General features: G+C 42.1%; 1 protein-coding gene across 3 annotated transcripts in view; it reads right to left on the bottom strand.

Moving 5' to 3' along the window:
* Abcb1 (ATP binding cassette subfamily B member 1) overlaps window positions 1-19,092 on the bottom strand; it is a 249,668-nt gene that overhangs the window by 98,091 nt on the left and 132,485 nt on the right. For 2 of the 3 annotated variants that reach the window (XM_028862201.2, XM_028862207.2), the window contains exons 22-28: window positions 16,140-16,240; window positions 14,781-14,921; window positions 12,484-12,640; window positions 11,828-12,025; window positions 9,321-9,527; window positions 6,120-6,266; window positions 4,822-5,399 (exon numbers count right to left, since the gene is read on the bottom strand). The exons of the other annotated variant lie outside the window; for it this stretch is intronic. In XM_028862201.2, the coding sequence (XP_028718034.1) occupies window positions 5,193-5,399; window positions 6,120-6,266; window positions 9,321-9,527; window positions 11,828-12,025; window positions 12,484-12,640; window positions 14,781-14,921; window positions 16,140-16,240 (1,158 nt within the window). In that variant the 3' untranslated portion in view covers window positions 4,822-5,192. Of the gene's footprint in view, window positions 1-4,821; window positions 5,400-6,119; window positions 6,267-9,320; window positions 9,528-11,827; window positions 12,026-12,483; window positions 12,641-14,780; window positions 14,922-16,139; window positions 16,241-19,092 lie in introns of those variants that run through there. 3 annotated transcript variants of the gene reach the window in all.

Here is a 19,092-nt window from a genome sequence, read left to right as displayed (position 1 = left end):
TTATATTTTCCTGATGGATTGAGGATGGTCAGCATTTTTCATCTATTCATTGCCCATATTCCATTTGACTTTGACTAGTTTTTCAGTTGAGTTACAGAACAATGGGCCTCATTATGGTATTTCATGCCTAGACCACTGTACTTTGCACATGTTCTTTTCACCTTAAGGAGACCCCTTCAGCTTCCATACAGCTGCACATGTGTATTTTTCTTTTTTACCTATAACCTTATCTTTTTAGACCCCCCTTCCCTCTCATTTCTCCTATATCATCTCCTCCATATTTTCAGCATTGGAGAGAACACACTCTGTATCTGTTCTTGTGAGTATGATCCATCCATTTTCTAGAAAACAAGATCATGTCCTTCTTCTTTTTAATTTTTTAATTTTTTTTTTAGAATTTCATACATGAGTACTGTATGTCATTTCTTCTCCCTTCCCATCCTCCAAGTCCCCCTATCTCCCCCTTCTTGATTTCTTTATCTTTAATTAGTGCTACATGTATATGTGTATACATACATACGTACATACATACATACGTATATATAAACACAGCCTGCTGAGTCCATTTTATGTTACTTTTATGTTTGTGTATATGTTAGAGCTGACTGCTTGGGGTTGAATAACCTATTGGGGGATTACCCCTGGAGAGGACTGATTCTCCCTCTCCCAGCTCCCATTAATTGCCTGTAGCTCTTCATCTAGGAGTAGGGCCACATGAGATTTCCCCATCCATGTTGGTATATTAACTGGTGTTGTAGAGGGGCTGGAGAAGTGGCCCAGTGGTTAAGAGCACTGGCTGCTCTTCCAGAGGACCCGGGTTCAATTCCCACATTAACTGGTGTTGTCACTGTACAGATTTTGTTTAAGAGACCATGATGTTGAGGTGTCATGGATGTTCCCTGTCACATATAGAAGATAAAGTCTCCAGCAGACTTCACAGCACATGTCTCTGGCTCGTACAGTCCCCTTCTTCCCCTTGTCCACGATGTCCCCTGAGCTCAACAGGTAGGGGCTGTTGTAGATGTATCAGCTGGACTTGCACAGCCCACAATCAGTTGTTTTCTGCATTTTGACCAGTTGTAGAAGTTAACACACATTGTTTCTCAAGGTGCTGTGCAAGCTACCAAGAGAGAAAAGCAATCACCAGTCCTACCCAGTTGTAAATCATATAAATCTCAACAAGGACAAGCATGGCAAGATAGTCCCCCCCACACACACACACTAGCAGTGGGGATAGGAGTCCTGCTACATGGTTTTTGTTTTTGTGAGAAATAACTAATTTGTCAATTTTGATATTGAATTACTTGGTGTGTTGTTGATTTCTAGTGCTTCATATAAACTGGATTAGTAACCATCTGTCATCTGCTAGAAAAGATTTTGCTCTCACTCTGTAGGTTGTCTCTTTGTTGGGCTATTTCTTTTGATGTGCAAAATCTTTTTAATTGAATATAATAGTATTTGTTTACACTTATGTTTATTTCCTGAGCACTAGCATCATATCCAGGAAGTTGTTGTCTGTTTCCACATCTCAAAGTTCTTCCCCTATGCTTTCTTCAAGTAGATTCAAAGTTTGAGGCATTTTGTTATATTAGTCTTTTACCTATTTGGGATGGATTTTGATATGTGAGGATACGCGTCTAGCTTCAGTCTTTCACATGTAGGTATTCAGTTTTTACAGATCTATTTTGTGAAGAGCCTCCCTTTTCTCTGATGTATGTTTTGCACACCTTGCTTGAGAATCAGTTGGCTGGACTTATTCCTGAGACCTCTGTTCTGCTCCAGTGGTCTATGTGTTTGTTTTTATGCTGGTACCATGTTGTTTTGTTACTATGGTTCTGTAATATGCCTTTGTAGTCAATTATTACTTCCAGTTTTATTATTTTTGTTCAAGATCATTATAGTTTTTCATCTCCTTTAAGTTTACATCTGAGTTTTACATATGTTGAATATTTTGTATTTATTGCCATTTGTACTTCTTTTGAGAATTGCTTATTTCACGTAATTATTTCTTGATTGATCTTTTTGTGTATAATTTTGTGTTCTTTGTAAATTCTAACATAATATGGTTCTTAATAGGTATTAATCCTTTGTCAGATGCCTACCTGGAAAAGAGTGTTTATTCTTCTTGTAGGTTATCTTGTCACTTTGTTGAGTGTATCTTTTACTGTGAAGAACCTTTTTTAAATTTTATTTTTATTTTTTTTTTTGTTTTTGTTTTCGTTTTTTTCGAGACAGGGTTTCTCTGCGTAGCTTTGCGCCTTTCCTGGAGCTCACATGGTAGCCCAGGCTGGCCTCGAACTCACAGAGATCCGCCTGGCTCTGCCTCCCGAGTGCTGGGATTAAAGGCGTGTGCCACCACTGCCCGGCTTAAATTTTATTTTTATTTGATGTGCATTGGTATTTTGTCTTCATGTGTGTCTGTGTGAGAGTGTCAGATCTTGGAGTTACAGACAGTTGTGAGCTGCCATGTGGGTGCTAGGAATTAAACCCAGGTCCTCTGGAAGAGCAGCCAGTGCTCTTAACCACTGAGCCATCTCTCCAGCCCCCAGTGAAGAAACTTTTTAATTCTACATAATCCCACTTATCAATTCTTGTGATAATTATCTGTACTGCTGGAGTCCACGTCAGCACATCCTCACCTATGCTTATATCTTGAAGTGTTTTATGTATATTTTCCTCTAGCAATTTCAAAGTCTCAGGTTTTACATTCAAGCCTTTAATGTATTTTAAATTATTTTGGCACAGAGCACTGGAGAGGGATCGATCCACTGTCATTATGCCTGTGGAAATCCACTTCCCCAGGAACCACTCATTGGAGGGACTGTCTTTTGCCCAACTTGTGTTTTTTGACACCTATATGAAAAGTCACATAGGGTGCCTGCATGAGTTTATTTCTGGTATTCTATTCCACTGATCTACATGCCTGTGTTTGCATCAACATGTGCTGTTTTGTTAGTATTTTTCTATAATATGACTTAAAATAGGGGATTATGAAACCTAGCACTATTACTTCTGCTCAAAGCTGTTTTGGCTATTTAGGATCTCTGGGTTTCCATATGAGTTTTTGGATTAATTTTATAGTTCCATGAAAAATTTCATGGAATTTCACTGGACTTGTGATATGGATCACATTAAATCTGTGGGTCACTTCTGGTAAGACAGTCGTCTTCTCCAGATGAGCTCTGCGTATCCATGCGCATAGGATGTCTTTGCTCTTCTAGTACTGTTTCAGAGTTTTCATAATAGAGGTTCTTCACTTCCTTGATTAGGGTTATTCTTAGGTATTATATTTTACTTACTTATTGATTTATTTTGAGAATGCTATAAATAAGACTGTTTCCCTGATTTTTCTCGCACCTTATTGGTGTATAGAAAAGCTACTGATCTACTGAAAGTGCTTATCATATCTGAGCATTTTCCAGTAGAGTGCTTAGGGTCTTTTAATTATAAGATCCTCTTGTTTACAATTAGGGATATTTTCTTTTTTCCTTTTAAAATATTTTATTAGCATATATCAGACATACATGATAGTGAGTTTCATTGTGGTGGTTTCATACATGACTATAATGTCCTCCAATCATATTCATCCAAGGACTCTCTTTTGTCCCATTTCCACTCTTTTTAATCCCCTTCATCTTCTTGACTAGTCCTTCTTTAATGTTTTGGGTTGTTTGTGTGTGTGTGTGTGTGTGTGTGTGTGTGTGTGTGTGTGTGTGTGTGTGTGAGAGAGAGAGAGAGAGAGAGAGACACAGAGAGAGAGAGAGACAGAGAGAGAGAGACAGAGAGACAGAGAGACAGAGAGAAACTTAATACGTTCTGTTGGGGTTGTTAACAGAAACACAGGTGAGGGTCTGTTTATTGGTACATGGGTACATTACCAGTGACTAGACTACTGAAGAAAATGTCTTTCTGTTTCCAGCCAGGCATTAACTGCGTACAAATTCTTTGAGTGATCTGGAGCCTCATAAGCCCCCTTCCCTCTGATGCCAGCATGTTGACAGGTCCAGTCTTTTGCAGATCTTGTGCAGGTCATTATAGCTACCATGAGTTCAAGAATGTAGCATCCCTGTTATTCAGATAGATCAGGATTCTATACCTCTCCCCATTCCTTCCTCCAGCTTTCACGTTCTTTCTGCCCTTTTGTCTGTAATGTTCCCTGAGCTTTGGAAGGAGCGATATAGATATCTGATTAATGGCTGCCCATTCAAAAGTCACTTACTGTCAGTAGTTTAGTTATGAGTCTGCAGTTACCACTGACCCCCGCAGAAAGAAATGTCTCTGGGAAAAACAGATGGAAGCACTAGTTGATGGGTTTTATGAGCACCTCTTCTTCCTTTTTTTAATCTTATCTATTTAATTTCTAATAGCTGTGTGTCTGTCTGTCTGTCTGGCTGTCCATACACATGCATGTACAGCATTTGCATGAGTGCACACGTGTGTGTACTTGCCTACACAGGAGAGTATAGGGCCAGACATTGACATCAAGATTCCTCATTTGCTTTTCCCTCTTAGTTTCGAGGCAAGATCTTTCACTGAATCTGGGGCTCCCTGTTTGGGTGACCACTGAGCCTGCAGGGTCTGCCTCTTTCTGCCTCTGGCACCAGCGTTACAAAGGCATGTCACCATACATGCTGCTTATGTAAGTGCTGGGATCTGAACTCAGGGACTGACGTTTGTGTATTGGGCACATTACCCACAGAGCGGCACGTTCCCCCAAGAATAGACTATTTCTTAAAAGCTGAAATTATCTACAATATTCCAGTTGGTAGCATATATAATTTCACATGCATTTTGGACAAAATAAATCAAAGAATATAAATGTTTAGTTTCACTATATATATTTATACAAACGTTTCAGTAATTTTTGATACACACATAATTTGTTTAGCAAGGAAATCAGTTATAGTTACAAATGAGAAAGTATAAATAAAAGTATATATTATCAAACATTTACTTTTAATTCTTTTATGAATTTTATAGTGCAATTTAAAAGATTACTCTCCATTTGATGATGTATCTATTTCTGTCCCTTTACATATTCTCTGAGGACTAAACTAGTCTAGATGCTTTTCATTGTGACAGGAAATAGATAACTGGCTATGCTAGCAAGTGCTTTCTTTTTTACTTTTATTAAATGCTATGTATTAATACAAATATTAAAAAAAATATTTAACATCTTACACGGTCACAGTTCATAAGCGCTTTGCGCCAGCCTGAATGTTAACCATTGAGAAGTAGATGCCTTTCTGTGCCAGCAGCTGCTGGTGGGTGCCATGCTCCTTGACCTTGCCGTTCTGAATCACCACGATCAAGTCTGCGTTCTGGATGGTGGACAGGCGATGAGCGATCACAATGCAGGTGCGGCCCTCCCTGGCTTTGTCCAGGGCTTCCTGGACAACCTGTTTCACAATCACATGGGGGATTATGATGAAAACAGTCCTCTTCCTACAGTCCCCTCCCTGACAAGCCCCAGGATTTGTACACTCTGTCCTTCAACAGTGGCCTTGGTGGTGAAATGAAGCAGAGATTAGAAACCAAGGTATCAGTCACACCAGAAGAGAAGTGAACACCAGTTTGGATGAGTTCTGAGACAGACAATGTCTAATGGAGACAGGAGATGTCTAATGCAAGGTAAGGGCAGTCTATGGAGTCCACCCTTTAAAAACACTCTCGGGCCTTGCCACACAACATCCCTAAAGTGTCCTCTAGCCAGCTCCAGAGCATCAAGAAGCTGGAGCACACGCCAAAGCCATCACAGCAGCACAACAACCCCTGACCATCGGCCTGTCACACAGCCGAACTCTTAACCTTTCTCAGGCTGGAAGGCACCAGCAGCATGTGTCTTAGGGCACGGCCGGACTTCAGCCCAGTCTCCCTTCAGCTCTTCACGGGCTGCTGCAGAGACGCTGCCTGCAGGAGCAGACTGCTGCAGCATGCAGCTTGTAGGCAGACATCACGGAACACAGAGGGCCCGAGATTAATTTGCCCCTCATCACTTCAGGTCTCCTAAGGCCCATGTAGGCATTTCAGCTGCGCTGGGAGCCGACACCAGCAGCAGTCAGCTGTCTGGTTCAGCGTTCTCCCCCGCGGCAGAGAGCGAAGTCAACTTAAACCCTTACCTTTTCGCTCTCGGTATCCAGAGCTGAGGTGGCTTCATCCAGAAGCAAAATGTGAGGCTGTCTGACGAGGGCGCGCGCTATGGCGATGCGCTGCTTCTGCCCACCCGACAGCTGAGTGCCTTTGTCTCCTACTCTGGTGTTGTATTTCTGGGAACAGAATTTGGTTGTTATGAAAACAGAGCTGATGACAAAGTGCAAAGACAATGTGACCATAGAATATATAATTTTCTAGTATACATAATATATAACATAAAACATGGGTTTAGCAGTCAAAATCCAAGTATAAAAACCAAATCCATGGCTCACTCTTATATATATAATATATATTAACTATAAAATTTAGGCCTACAAGTTAAGATGGGTTGATAGAAGAAAACAATAACAAAAAAGCTCTAAAATGGTGCATTTAATATCTCTGTTATTTTATGGGTTTTTACATTTTGTGGGGGGTGCAGAGGGGATCACAGGATAACTTGTAATGGGTAGATCCTCCTGTGGGATCAAACTCAGGCTCTTCAGCATGGCGGCAAGCACCTTTAGTTCCTAAGCCACCTTGTTAACCCTCTGTCTCCTTTCATTGGGTCTCACTGCAGATCTCAGGGAAGTCTCACACTTACTGTATAGACCAGGCTGGCCTTGAACCCCTCCTCAGCTGTCATCTGAGATGACAGATGTGTGAGGTTGCACCTTCCTCTCTCTGGAAAACAGATACCTTAAAACCATATGCTGTATGTGAGTTGAGCAAAATTTATAAGTGTAGGAATTTTGTAATGGTTTTAACTTTCACCTTCTGCTCTAATTACATTTAGGACATGATTTGTGGGAAATTTAAACAGCTGTTTATTATCATCAAAGCTTGTCTTATTCACAATCTGCAGTTGATGCCCTGTGAAGTATTTTAAAGTGAAAAAAAAAATAAAGAAATTCTTAAGATGTTAGCATTGGGTCTTTGTTTTTATAAACCATCACCAACAATTAATTAATATTAATTAATTGGTATTACAGAATTAATATTTAACCATGAAAATTCAAATAGTCTCCAAAAATTTGGGTTTCACATTCCATTCAAAATTCTTCCTATACTGTTTCCCACAGTAGGCAATCATCACTAACTAGTCAATATGATGCAAGAGACACTAGTTACAGAGTGTGCATGGGATCATCTACACCTAGGAAACATTATTTTCCTGTATTTGAGCTCTTAATATGCTCACATCATAGCCAAAATGTGGGCTCTGATTTTTGTATCTGAATTTTGACTGTTTCTTTCTTGTTCGTGTATGTGCGTGTTTGTGTGTGTGCATATGTGTGGTGCGTGTTTGTGTGTGTGTATGCTGTGTTCCTTGTGCACTTCTTTTCTTGAGACAGGGCCTCTCACTGAGATCTAGAGCTCACTGATTGGGTTAGGCCGGCTGGATGTGAAATCTGAGGGATCCTTCTATATGTGCCTTCTCAGGGCTGGGATTACAAGCATGTGCCCCTTCCTGTTCTTTGCCTGGGTGCTCAGGATTAAACTCAGGGCTTCGGGGTTGTACTACAAGTACTTTAATGGCTGAACTATCTCTTCAGCCTCTGGAGAGAAGAACCCTGCTAAGGTCTGGGCAGATGCTTGATAGAGATTCCACCCCTGAGCTGTGTCTGCCTCAGAATCCAGGTGTTCTGGATATGTTCCTCCCTGTGTGAGTGCGGAGTCACCGGGCTACAGGAACTCAGCAGTGATCCTTGTGGGGTCCATAAGGACAGTGCTGTTAACCCCATGGGAAGGAGGAAATGACCAATGGCAGAGTAAGCCAATGGCTAGGTCTAATCACTCAGAAGGGGATGTTTAGAGACCAGAGTTAGTCTAGTATGCTGAGAATAAGAATCATGATGTCCACAGAGGTGCTCTGAGTAACAGAAAGAGATTGAAGTCCAGAGGTGGGTCCTTATGGTAGTCACATACCAGAGGACAAAATATTTTTGAGACTCTATAGTGATTCTGTGTTGTCGCCTGCATCAGTATCATCTGAGCTTTGAAGTCTCAGAGCCCTGGACCCTGCTGCCAAGTTATTCTTCTTCACCAGTGATAGGGTGGAGGCTGGTACTTTACTTCCGACGACTTCCAAGGTGACATTGATCCACATTCAGGCTTTGAAAGTCAGTGGCTCTCATTAGAAAAGGGTGACTAGGGATTTGTACTTTGAATGTTTGAGCCTGGAAAAGTTACTAATTCTTGGTTGGACCACATTGAGGAGAGGAGGGGACAGGCCTGCTCCCAGGTTATGTGTTTGAGAGTAGTAACTATCTGTGAAAAAGCCAAAAGAGAGTTTTAGGGAAGAGTTTTGGCCATGGTGTTGTCATGCGTGCCTGGCTGGTTTGAGGTTACCAAGCCTTATTTTAAGAGCACTTCCTGTAATAATGAACTTAACTAGTGATAATGGGAGAATGTATATTAGTTATGTAAGATGCATTTTTAAAAAATAAGACCTGAGAAGGTACAGAAAAAGGTGAGAGATTCAATTTATCCAACTTACAGGAAGAACTGAGAGAAGTCCATAGGACAATAGCCCTGGGAAGATTTTGGTAGTCAAGTCTAAGAATGTAGTTCAGGACCCTACAATGGGTGGTACATCAATTATAGATCATATAATACCATAGCCATCTTAGTGACTCAGCTCTAGTTGGAAAGCCTTCTTTCTGGCATGGGCACAAGCTCCCTTGTCTGGCCTAACTCCATAGTGATACTTGGATCACTGAGGGGAGCTACAGAACATTCATGCCTGCTTCCGCTGCAGAAACAGTGGAGACTAGATGCTGCCTGTCTACCCTTTACCTGGAAGTGGGACACTCACATGTATCCCCAGGCCAGAAGCAGGTGGATCCTCAAGCTGACAAACTTAAGAACTGTTCCAGTTCTCAAAGTTCCTGTCTCTTCTCCTTGACTCTGTCTAATATTCTGCTACTTCCTCACAATGACAGGGAAGGAATTGGGTAAACATAATCTCTAACTTGGCTAAGAAGTATGGATAGACACCTCTCTGCTGGTAAGATACATTTTGGTTGCTAGTCTTAGGTTTCAGAGGACAGGCCCAGGGGTGTAGCTCAGTGGTTGAACACTTGCCTGTTACATACAATGCTGCAGGTTTCATCCCCAGACTGGGGATGGGCAACACCAAAGAATAAATGAAAGGGGCTGCTAACTACCAGGCACAAGGTACATACATTAGGCAGCGACTCGATGAACTGGTGGATGTTGGCCTCCTTGGCCGCCTTCACGATCTCGTCCTGGGACACGACCCGGCTGTTGTCTCCATAGGCGATGTTCTCTGCGATGCTACAGTCAAACAGGATAGGCTCTTGGGACACAATGCCTAGGTGGGCTCGGAGCCACTGGACATTGAGTTGCTTTACTTCTTTGCCATCTAGAAACTGAAAGCAAGGGTTCACAGATCAACTTCAGGACCAGCACAATTCAGATTTAGCAAAATTACTGCCATTATTTCACAGCATAAAACTCTTGGGTTGCTGTGAGATTAAGGAAAAGGTTTCTGGTTAATTTTTAGTTGTCATATAAAATATAATCATTATATTTTCATGTGTATGTATCAATGAACTTTACTTTGATTTGTCTCTCACTACTTCTACAACTCTATTTGAGATAAAGTCTCACTCTGTAGCCCAGGCTGGCCTGGAACTCACACTTTAGCTCAGGCTAGCCTTGATTCCATGGGAATTTTCCCACCTCATCCTCCCAAATCCTGAGATTATAGGCATAAACTACCAACAGCTCGACTTTACAACTCTTTATAAAAATATTTAATAATATATTTAATAAAATAAATTATTTATTTTTTACTGAGAATTTAGTCAGAGTTTGAGAACCAACATTTCACTAATTTTGAATGTAGTGATAAGTCCTGTGTTCAAACTTCAGTGATAAAACTGAAACATGAAATCAGAACTCTCAGAAAATAGTTTTTAAAAAGGCAGTAAGGTAAGGAGCAGAGCTCTTGTAACTAGTAAAGAATTGATGCAGTAAGGTTGTAAATGTGTGTGTGTGCATGTACATTTATTTTTGTTTTTACATCCGGTCCACAGGCCTGTCCCCGCTGTCTTCAGAACGGGGCAGACTGCCCATGGATATCAACCAGCCATGGCATATCAAACTGCAGTGAGACAGGAGCCTCCTCTCCTATTAAGTCTGGATGAGGCAATCTGGGCGGAGGAAAGGACCCCAAAGCAGGTAACAGAGTGAGAGACAGTCCCTGCTCCCACTGTTAGGAGTCCCGCAAGAAGACCAAGCTGCACACTGTAACACATACACAGAGGGCCTAGATTAGTCCCATGAAGGGCTCCTGGTTGTCTGCTCAGTCTCTGTGAACCTCTATGACCCCAAGTTAGTTGATTCTGTGGGTTGCCTTGTGATGTCCTTGACCCCTCTGGCTCCTACAATCCTTCCTTCCCATCATAAGTGTTTTTGAATAGAATAGAAAAGAGGCCAGCCTGGTCTACAAAGAGAGTTCCAGGACAGCTAGGGCTGTTACACAGAGAAAGCCTGCCTGGAAACACCAAAATCAAAACAAACAAACAAAACTTCTAAGTAGCAGTGAATAATTAGTAGGAAAGTTAAAAAGAACCGTGGACAGCAGGTAGAAAATTTCCTTCCTTTCATCTCAGTCACTAGTGCTGCCAAGGCCCCCTGGAGCAATGGGTCATTGCTAACGCTTCTGCGATGTTCTGAGTGCTCATAACTAAACACATACATAGGAACAATTACCTGCTCGGAATCCTGTTTCTTTGGTTCTCTCTCTCTCTCTCTCTCTCTCTCTCTCTCTCTCTCTCTCTCTCTCTCTCTCTCTCTCTCTCTCTCTCATTAAAATTCATTACCTTCTACAAGACTTCTCTCCCATGCTCAGCACCTAAGATGGTTTCTGACAGGATCTCAGAGTTTTGCTGAGTATGGAATCCTGATTACTCCCTCACCATTTCAGCTGAGAAAACAAAAGGCATCTCTCCGTATTTCCAGCTGCTCTCCAAATGTGTCCACCTTACTCTGGGAGCCCCGTCTCTTTGGTTGTCCTCTGTGTAATCAGTAGTATTGGCTTATCCTGGCTGTGACAATGCTTGGGCCTCCTCTTGACCAGTTCCCTGACCTGTCTCCCATTCCTGCTGCTGCTCTTCCCTGCCTCTTCTACCCTGGATTTTCTTCATAGTCCACACTCACTTAAATCTCCACGTCCCTCTCTAACCATCCTTCAGTCAGGCGAAACTGTTTGCGCCATCAACACTTCATTGAGAGTAGAGTGGCAGAAATAGCCCACAAATTGTATTCACATTGTATCAGAAGTTCTTGTCTTTCCACGTCTGTATCCTTGCAAACCACTTCATCAGTGAATCGCATCCTCCCCTTGACTTGTCATCCCATTCCCATCTTCTGCAACTCTCTTTATCTTTCTGGCTACTTCAGCTTTGGCCAGCTCTTAAACTGTCAGCTCAGGTCTCACCATGGCAAAGGAGATAGGCGGTCAAGAACTGCTTGCAGCAGAGGGCAGCATGTGGAGAGAGAGGCTGGGTAATCCGGCTAGTGCGGTTGGCCTAGCTGAGACATCTGGGTTGTCAGATTATCTAACAGAGGCTCTTGCTGAAGGGTTCAAAAACCCATGCCTACGATATATCCAGGCATTTGGATGTTGAAATCTAAGGTGGTCTGAGTACAAAAGCGTGCTCACCACTGTGCCAGCCATGGGGTCGTAGAAGCGCTCGAGCAGCTGGACCACTGTGCTCTTCCCGCAGCCACTGCTGCCCACCAGGGCCAGCGTCTGGCCCTTCTTCACCTCCAGGTTCAGCCCCTGAAGCACTGGGATGTCGGGTCGGGTGGGATAGTTGAACTTGACTTCATTAAATTTCACATTTCCTTCCAACGTATTCTAAAATGAGAACAGTAACACTTAGTTTGATTGCAGAGTTATTGAAAACACAGGGTATAATGTTAATTCCTAGTGCCGGGTGTTGGAAGTGAGCTTCTATCATAGTTAAACTTCATTTCATCTCTGGAATTAAATCTAAAGAGGTAATGGTTTTGCAGCATGAATTCTCAATACACACCAATGTACTCTCCAATACTAGAATAACTACATACTGGAAAGCCTAACGAACTAGATTTCCATTTACCTTGGGCAGTATTCCTATCTCCCTGTAACTTTGTTTTATAAAAGTCATGGCAATTAATATACAATATTAACAATGATTGAAATCAACTCATCTAGGTCTTAGCAACAGCATATATTTTTTTTTTAAATTAAAGCACCGATTTTATTAAATTTCCTCTTTGTGTCTTTTCATTGGGGAGTTAGGGATAGATCAGCCACCAGAAGAGCAGACTCACAGGCTTCAGGCCTTCCGTGCTGTAGCTGTCAATCTCGGGGACTTTTTCAATGATCATGATGATATGTGATGCCGACACTTTGGCTTTGGCATAGTCAGGAGCGAATGAACTGACCTGTCCAACTGCCATGGCACCAAAGACAACAGCTGAGAATACTCTGGAAAATAAAAGGCAAGCATGTGCAGAAAGTGATAGCTGCAGTGTTAGCACTGTGGCACTTCTGTAACGAAGGAGTGATTGCCATCAGAAGGTCGGAAGACATAAACTCCCCCCCCCCTTATGTGTTCTCATCAGCACGAGAGATGCTGCAAAATAGCCCCTTCCAGCTCTCCTGGTATCCTCAACTTTCTACCACATGACCTTTGCTAACACTTCCTTCTAAGAATTACCAATTTGTTTTCCACTTTTTGAACCTGGAGTGGCCTTGTGATATGGTTTCATGGACAGGATGTGGTGGAAATCACTGTTCCCAGTTTCAAGTTTATGACTCAGCATATGTTTTGTTCCTTTATTTTTCTCTCCTTGCCTCTGGCCAATGAGCCTACAGCTCACTGCAGACAACATAGATCAAAACAGAGATCTACTATGCCCAACGCAGACAAGGAGAACTGACCCAGAGACTCCAAGCAGGATAAATATTTATAGTCCCATGTCACTGAGTTTCGTTGCTGGTCATTACACAGTGTAGCTGTGGCAATCAGTAATCCATACAGTCAGTGTGGCTATATCCAGCCTTAGAAATCCTATGAGCCACGCAATAAAGAGAATGTTTTTTTAAATACATGGTTATGATGCAACATTTTAGGAAGACACTGTATTCTTAACCCCTGGCATGGGACTCATAAGTGTCAGCAACTTCAAAAATCTTGGAGTAAAAAAATCATTCAAAAGCATGATCAAATTAATGTCCCAGTCCCAGGAGTGTCTGGCTTTGACCTTGGGTATAATGACACAAACCCGCTGTGAGACATGTGCGTTAGAAGGTGAATATTTTAAATCTTGAATTAACTACAGTGTGACTAAAGCAAATGCTTAAACAGGGCAGAATGGTGGGTTAGCACACTACAGTGCCGGGTTTATCTGGCTTGGGGTGCATTGCAAACTCTAACCCTATTGCACTATTAGGGAGAAGATCTGGCCCGCCAACCCCTTGGGAGCTCAGAAGGTTCACATGTCACCTTGATGACCAAACTGCATATTTGGTGACATCAATAGTGTGATTTCCCTCAGGCTTGTCTTCCCATGACCAAAGTATAGTGTTCAATGTTTGCAGAGATACAAAAGGAAAATTCTAATCCAGATCTTCCATTGTCGTTGAAAAATTTCTTCAGCCCCTGAGGAACTAAGAGTTAGTCAGATGCCTGACAGGCAAACAAATAAGGAAAAGGGGCCACTGATAAATAAATAATAATGATGGTAACTTCTGGATTCACCCTGACTCGCCTTCCCAAGACAAAAGGCTGGCAGGCTTTCTCTCCTCCAGCAGGGCCCCCTCATAGCTGACCAGTGCAAGCTGGTCAGATATGGTCAAGGCTGGCCCTGACATGTTTATGTAAAGCTGTGGGCTTCAGCAATCCTTTGTTTGTCTAAGCTGACTAATCTGTCCAGTTGGAAATGATGTAAGATGAACTCATGCAAGGCCACCATAACACTAAAAAAAAAAAAAAAAAAAAAAAAAAAAAAAACAAGACAGAAAAACAAAAACAACCCCCCCCCCAGCCCTTTAGGAGAAAGGGGGGTTTCAGTTTCTGAGTAACCTTCCTACTTTGGGGGGGTGTCTTTCTATGTTCTCTCTCTCTCTCTCTGTCTCTGTCTGTCTCTCTCTCTCTGTCTCTATCTCTGTCTCTCTCTCTCTCTGTGTGTGTGTGTGTGTGTGTGTGTGTGTGTTTGTGTTTGTGTATGTCTGTACCTATGTGTGTGTTTAGATGTTTCTTTACCTTTAATATCTCAGGTTTGGTAGGAGTTGGCATATCACCCACCTCTTAGCTGCCCTGACAGAAAAAGCTTTTTAAAGGAGCCATTAGAGTCCATGCCTTTCCAAAGGCATGGCCTTCTGGAGATCTCTAAACTGAGTCTATATGTCTAGGCACAGATTTGGAATGGTCAGATATGCGTGAGTCAACACAGGGTGTATACGTTTCTGATGAAATGTGGAGTATCAGTGGTATCACACAGACACTCAGAGGCAAAATGCCACTTTCTTAATCAACAAATGCTCTACGTGACACTTCACAATACAATTTCTCATCCTAGATTTACTTTCAGGGTTAAATTATAAATATGAACAGAATACTTACAACAGAACATTTTCAAAAGTCATTAATTCCTGTGCCACCAAGTAGGCGCCAAAACGGAAACAGGCAGCATAGGAAAAATACATCATGGCCTGGGTGAAGGAGAATGTGATCCCAAAGATGTGCGCTTTCTTCAAAGCGTTTCTGGAAAGAAGAGAACCCAGATTCACTCCACTGCATTTCTCAGTCATTCAAGTAACTTCCTGTGGTTGACAGTGGGCCACACAGAGTGACAGACTCAGTGGATTCCCTTTCTAGAGAATTCAGCTTGAGCCCCGTTTACTTAGCAGTGTGAATACAGGGAACTGCCTCAACTCTGAGACTCAGTGGTGCCTTCATCTTTAAGGTAGGATATTGCATCTTAGTGGTTGATAACTAGGCCTGTAACACCCATACACACCACCACCACCACCACCACCACCACCACCACCACCACCACCACCAGAGGAGCCTGTTTTACATTAACAAATGAAGGGGCCTGCCCTCTCCCCCACTTTGGGACTCAGCACATCTACCAACACCCCCAAGCTGTGGGTGACAGGACAGCAGGCATGTCCTCCTACTTGGGCATCTAGATGAGGTGCCTATCATCAGGGCAGCAGAGGGACAATGTGCTATGGGAAGAAAAAGCACCTAAGTGTCTGCAGCCAGGGGCTTTACAAAGCATTACATTCCAGGAATGTCTGAACAAGAAGGATCTGGGGAGAGCCTGGGCAGGGACAGGGTGGGGATGGGCAGCCTTTGACCTTCCTCCTCCAGCTAAACCCACCAACTTCTTGTCTTTGCCACTTACTGGGATTTCAAATGCTAACTTTTCCCAGAAAAAGAGGGCCTGCCATGATTATGACAAAGGTGCTTGGAAACCCTTCAGAAAGATCTAGTTCTCTCCTTGTCCCAGAGAAGCTGAGACTCCAAGGTTGGGTTTGCTCATGTCCTGGTCACCTTTCTTTTAGAGCCCTCATCGATACTGCTGGGGTAAAGGGAGAAGAGAAGGTCTCCCCAGGAAAGAAAGGAACAGAAAGTATCCTCAAGAGATCCCTGCAGTGTCCCACAACACCTCCAATTTCATGTTCCGTAGAGAGCCTTCACCCCAAATACAGCAAAGAGCAGGTCACTTTCCCAACGGGACACCAGAGGCATTCTCAGCTGTCCCCTGCTCTCTCCTCCCCAATGTCTCCAGCCTTCACTGCTTCTACCTCACACATGCCCCTGCCTCAGCGCAGGTCTCTTCTTTTCCCTCTTGATAATCCTTCTAGTACTTTCTTTGTGTGCTCTCCACCTTCTGGCAAAAGCAATCCTGAAAACCGAAGTCCTTAGCAGACAACTCCTCGGAGCCCTGGCCCACTCCTGAGAATGTCTTACCTGTATGGTATCTGCAAGCTCTGGGCATACATGTTTTCAAACTTCTGCTCCCGAGTCAACGAGACGACAGTGCGGAAGTTCTCTATGGCTTCAGTGGCAATCTGTAAAAGGCCACCCATTACCAGGCACAAAGTCAGAAACAGGAAACAAATTGAATTCTACAATTAATAGTATTAACCTATTATAATTTCTCTTTCGTGCATCATTTGGTCTTATGATAGCTATCTTCCTATCCAAAACAATGGTGACTTGTGAAGCTGAATTCTACATCCTTCAGAGAGACCCCATCATGGAGTCTGGCCCTCTATACGGAAAGAGAGGCCAGGACACCAAAGCATGAAGCACTTAGCTAAAGGCACACAGCATCTTTCCAAGGAGTCTGAATAACATTTATGGTTACTTTTTTCAAAATGTGATATTTATACATAACTTTTTCCCTTTGTAGCTGTCACTCATGATAAGTCAATAAAGATTAAAAGATGTTCAGAGAGTAATGAAGATGATCAATAATTATACACTAATATATTTTACAAAGTAGCTCACACGTTTTTCTAAACATCTTTAACAAAGTATAGACTAAATTCTAGATTTTGCCTAGTCAATTTCAACAGTATTTTTCAAGCTTATTCAATATACATTAATAATGAGTTGGGTTTTTGTTTTCTTTTCTTTTTTTTTTTTTTTGAGACTGGGTTTCTCTGTGTAACAGCCCTGGCTGTTCTGGAACTTGCTTTGTAGACCAGGCTGGCCTTGAATTCACAGAGCTCTGCCTGCCTCTGCATCAAAGTGCTGGGATTAAAGGTGTGTGCCACCATGCCTGGCTTAATAATGAGTTTTTAATGGCTACTTAACATTGTGGCCAGCTAGGCCTCACTAACAATGGCTTCAATTCTTTCATCAAAAATAACATTGTAATAAATATATCCTTGGACACAAACATTTTCTCATAGTGATTTTCTTAGAAAACATTCTTAATATTGAGATTAAGAGGTCAAAGGGAATAAATTGCCTTTTAGTGAATATTGTATTTTGATGAGCATGATATATCAATTTTTTTTCAAAAGAGTTTTTAATATTTAGTTGTGTTCTAATTGCATTTACTGCCTCCAAGGCTATTTAGTTAGGACAATATGGCTGTCACCATCCTTTGTATTCTTCATAAAGGGAAGTGGAGAACATCAAGAACATCTAGGCCACACAAAGGGATTTTGCCTGCACCAATGATGGGACTTAAACCACCCATGCCTCTCATTAGCTTATCTCAAAGGGGGGATATGGACCAGAAGGTCTCTAAGTCCTTTTAAAATTGTATGTCTCCAGAAATTGAAGTTTCTGGTTAAGATTCTGTGCCTCCTTCTGGTGGTTTCACTGATCTAAACTGATCCTAGTAAAAACATTCTACAAACCTAGTGCAATTTGCTACTTAAAGCCATATGTGTGTGTGTGTGTGTGTGTGTGTGTGTGTGTGTGTGTGTGTGTGCTGTCATTTATGCCTCACTGAATCTTACACAAATTATCTTACTTCAATAACAGTATATATTTTATAATAAATTTAGGAAAAAAATTTTATAAACTTTGCACATTTCAAAAATATATACTGACTTTAGAAAATCCTGAAAGTACTAATGGTAAGAAGTTAGAAGAACTAATCAACTTTAATGAAACTCCCAAAGACAATCTTCATTTACACATATTGGAAACATTTTGAATTATACTGGTTCCAACAAACAGATGACGTTTTCTGAATCAGTAAGAAGAATATTATAAAAATGTATAGCTACAGTTGGGAATGTGTCTCAGAAGGTAGGGCTATTGCTTTATAGTCATGAGGATCTGAGTTTGAATTGCAATCACACACATAAAAAAGCCTGGCATGGTCATGCATGCCTGTAAACCTCGGTGTTGGGGACAGAGCTTGCATAGTGTGAAGACAACAACCATTTTACAGTGCAGTCTCCTCATCTTGATGCACAATGAGGCAGTCAGGAAATGCCGGAAGTAGCGGCCATATCCTCCCAACTTCAATAGAGACGCAGTCATCACTAGCAAGAAGGAAGTTTAAGTTCAAAGAAGAGTAAACAGCACTGTTTCCTTTGAAGGGGTGTATACCAAGTTGTTCTGAAGAAAGGAAAATGTGTTTCTCAGAAACAAACTTGTACTTCTCTTTCTGCTCCAAATAAACTGAGATTTGATCTAATTTAGTACTAAAATATGAATGGGTATATTACACAAAACTGCTCATTATCCCATAAAAAATGGAATAGAACAATATCAAGCCCTGATCGTAAGCACAGTAGAGATTATCTGCATGGTCCATCAATCACACCACAAAGACAGGATATGAATGAGACCTCCCATTACACTGATCTGCTCTGAAATCCCAAACAAGCACATTGCCAAGTGCTGCATGGTATGTATTCCTAGGTCAGGGCCAACATTACTTGGGCCAGACATAGCGAGACCCCGAGTTTAGCTAACTTCCAATGACAGTCTGCTGAGACCTCACCAAAGGGTGAACTCCACAGACCCTGGCTGAGAAATACTAAAGCTAGTCAGAGCATTTCCCTGAAAGAACCAATGAAAACAGAACAACAGGTCTAAGAACACGCAGAGAAACAAAGCGTCTTTGGTGTCTCTGGGATCTTCCTCACCTTTCACATCAGTGGGGTGCGTGGAAACCACACCCCCTTACCTGCCTGGATCCCTGCTTTCTTTCGTGGTACCTGGAATGTCAGGGGCCAGCCCTGTTCTGCCCTCTCATTTCTGCAGAGAGCATGTGCTGTCTGGTTAAGCTCCACCCTAACAGAAGTTGGGTTTCTAGCTAATAGGTGAGTCACTGTCTGAGTTTGAATCCTGCTCCAGGAGCGACCGGCTCTAAGGTAGAGAGGCGTAGCCTGTGTGTCCCTCAGCCTCACCTGAAAAATGAGATAATAACAGACTATACCTGATAGAG

This window comes from Peromyscus leucopus, chromosome 3, assembly GCF_004664715.2.
Source record: "Peromyscus leucopus breed LL Stock chromosome 3, UCI_PerLeu_2.1, whole genome shotgun sequence".
In the NCBI taxonomy this organism is placed as follows: domain Eukaryota; kingdom Metazoa; phylum Chordata; class Mammalia; order Rodentia; family Cricetidae; genus Peromyscus; species Peromyscus leucopus.
Note: the sequence above shows the minus strand (reverse complement) of the source record. Positions and strands in the feature narration are given on the sequence as shown.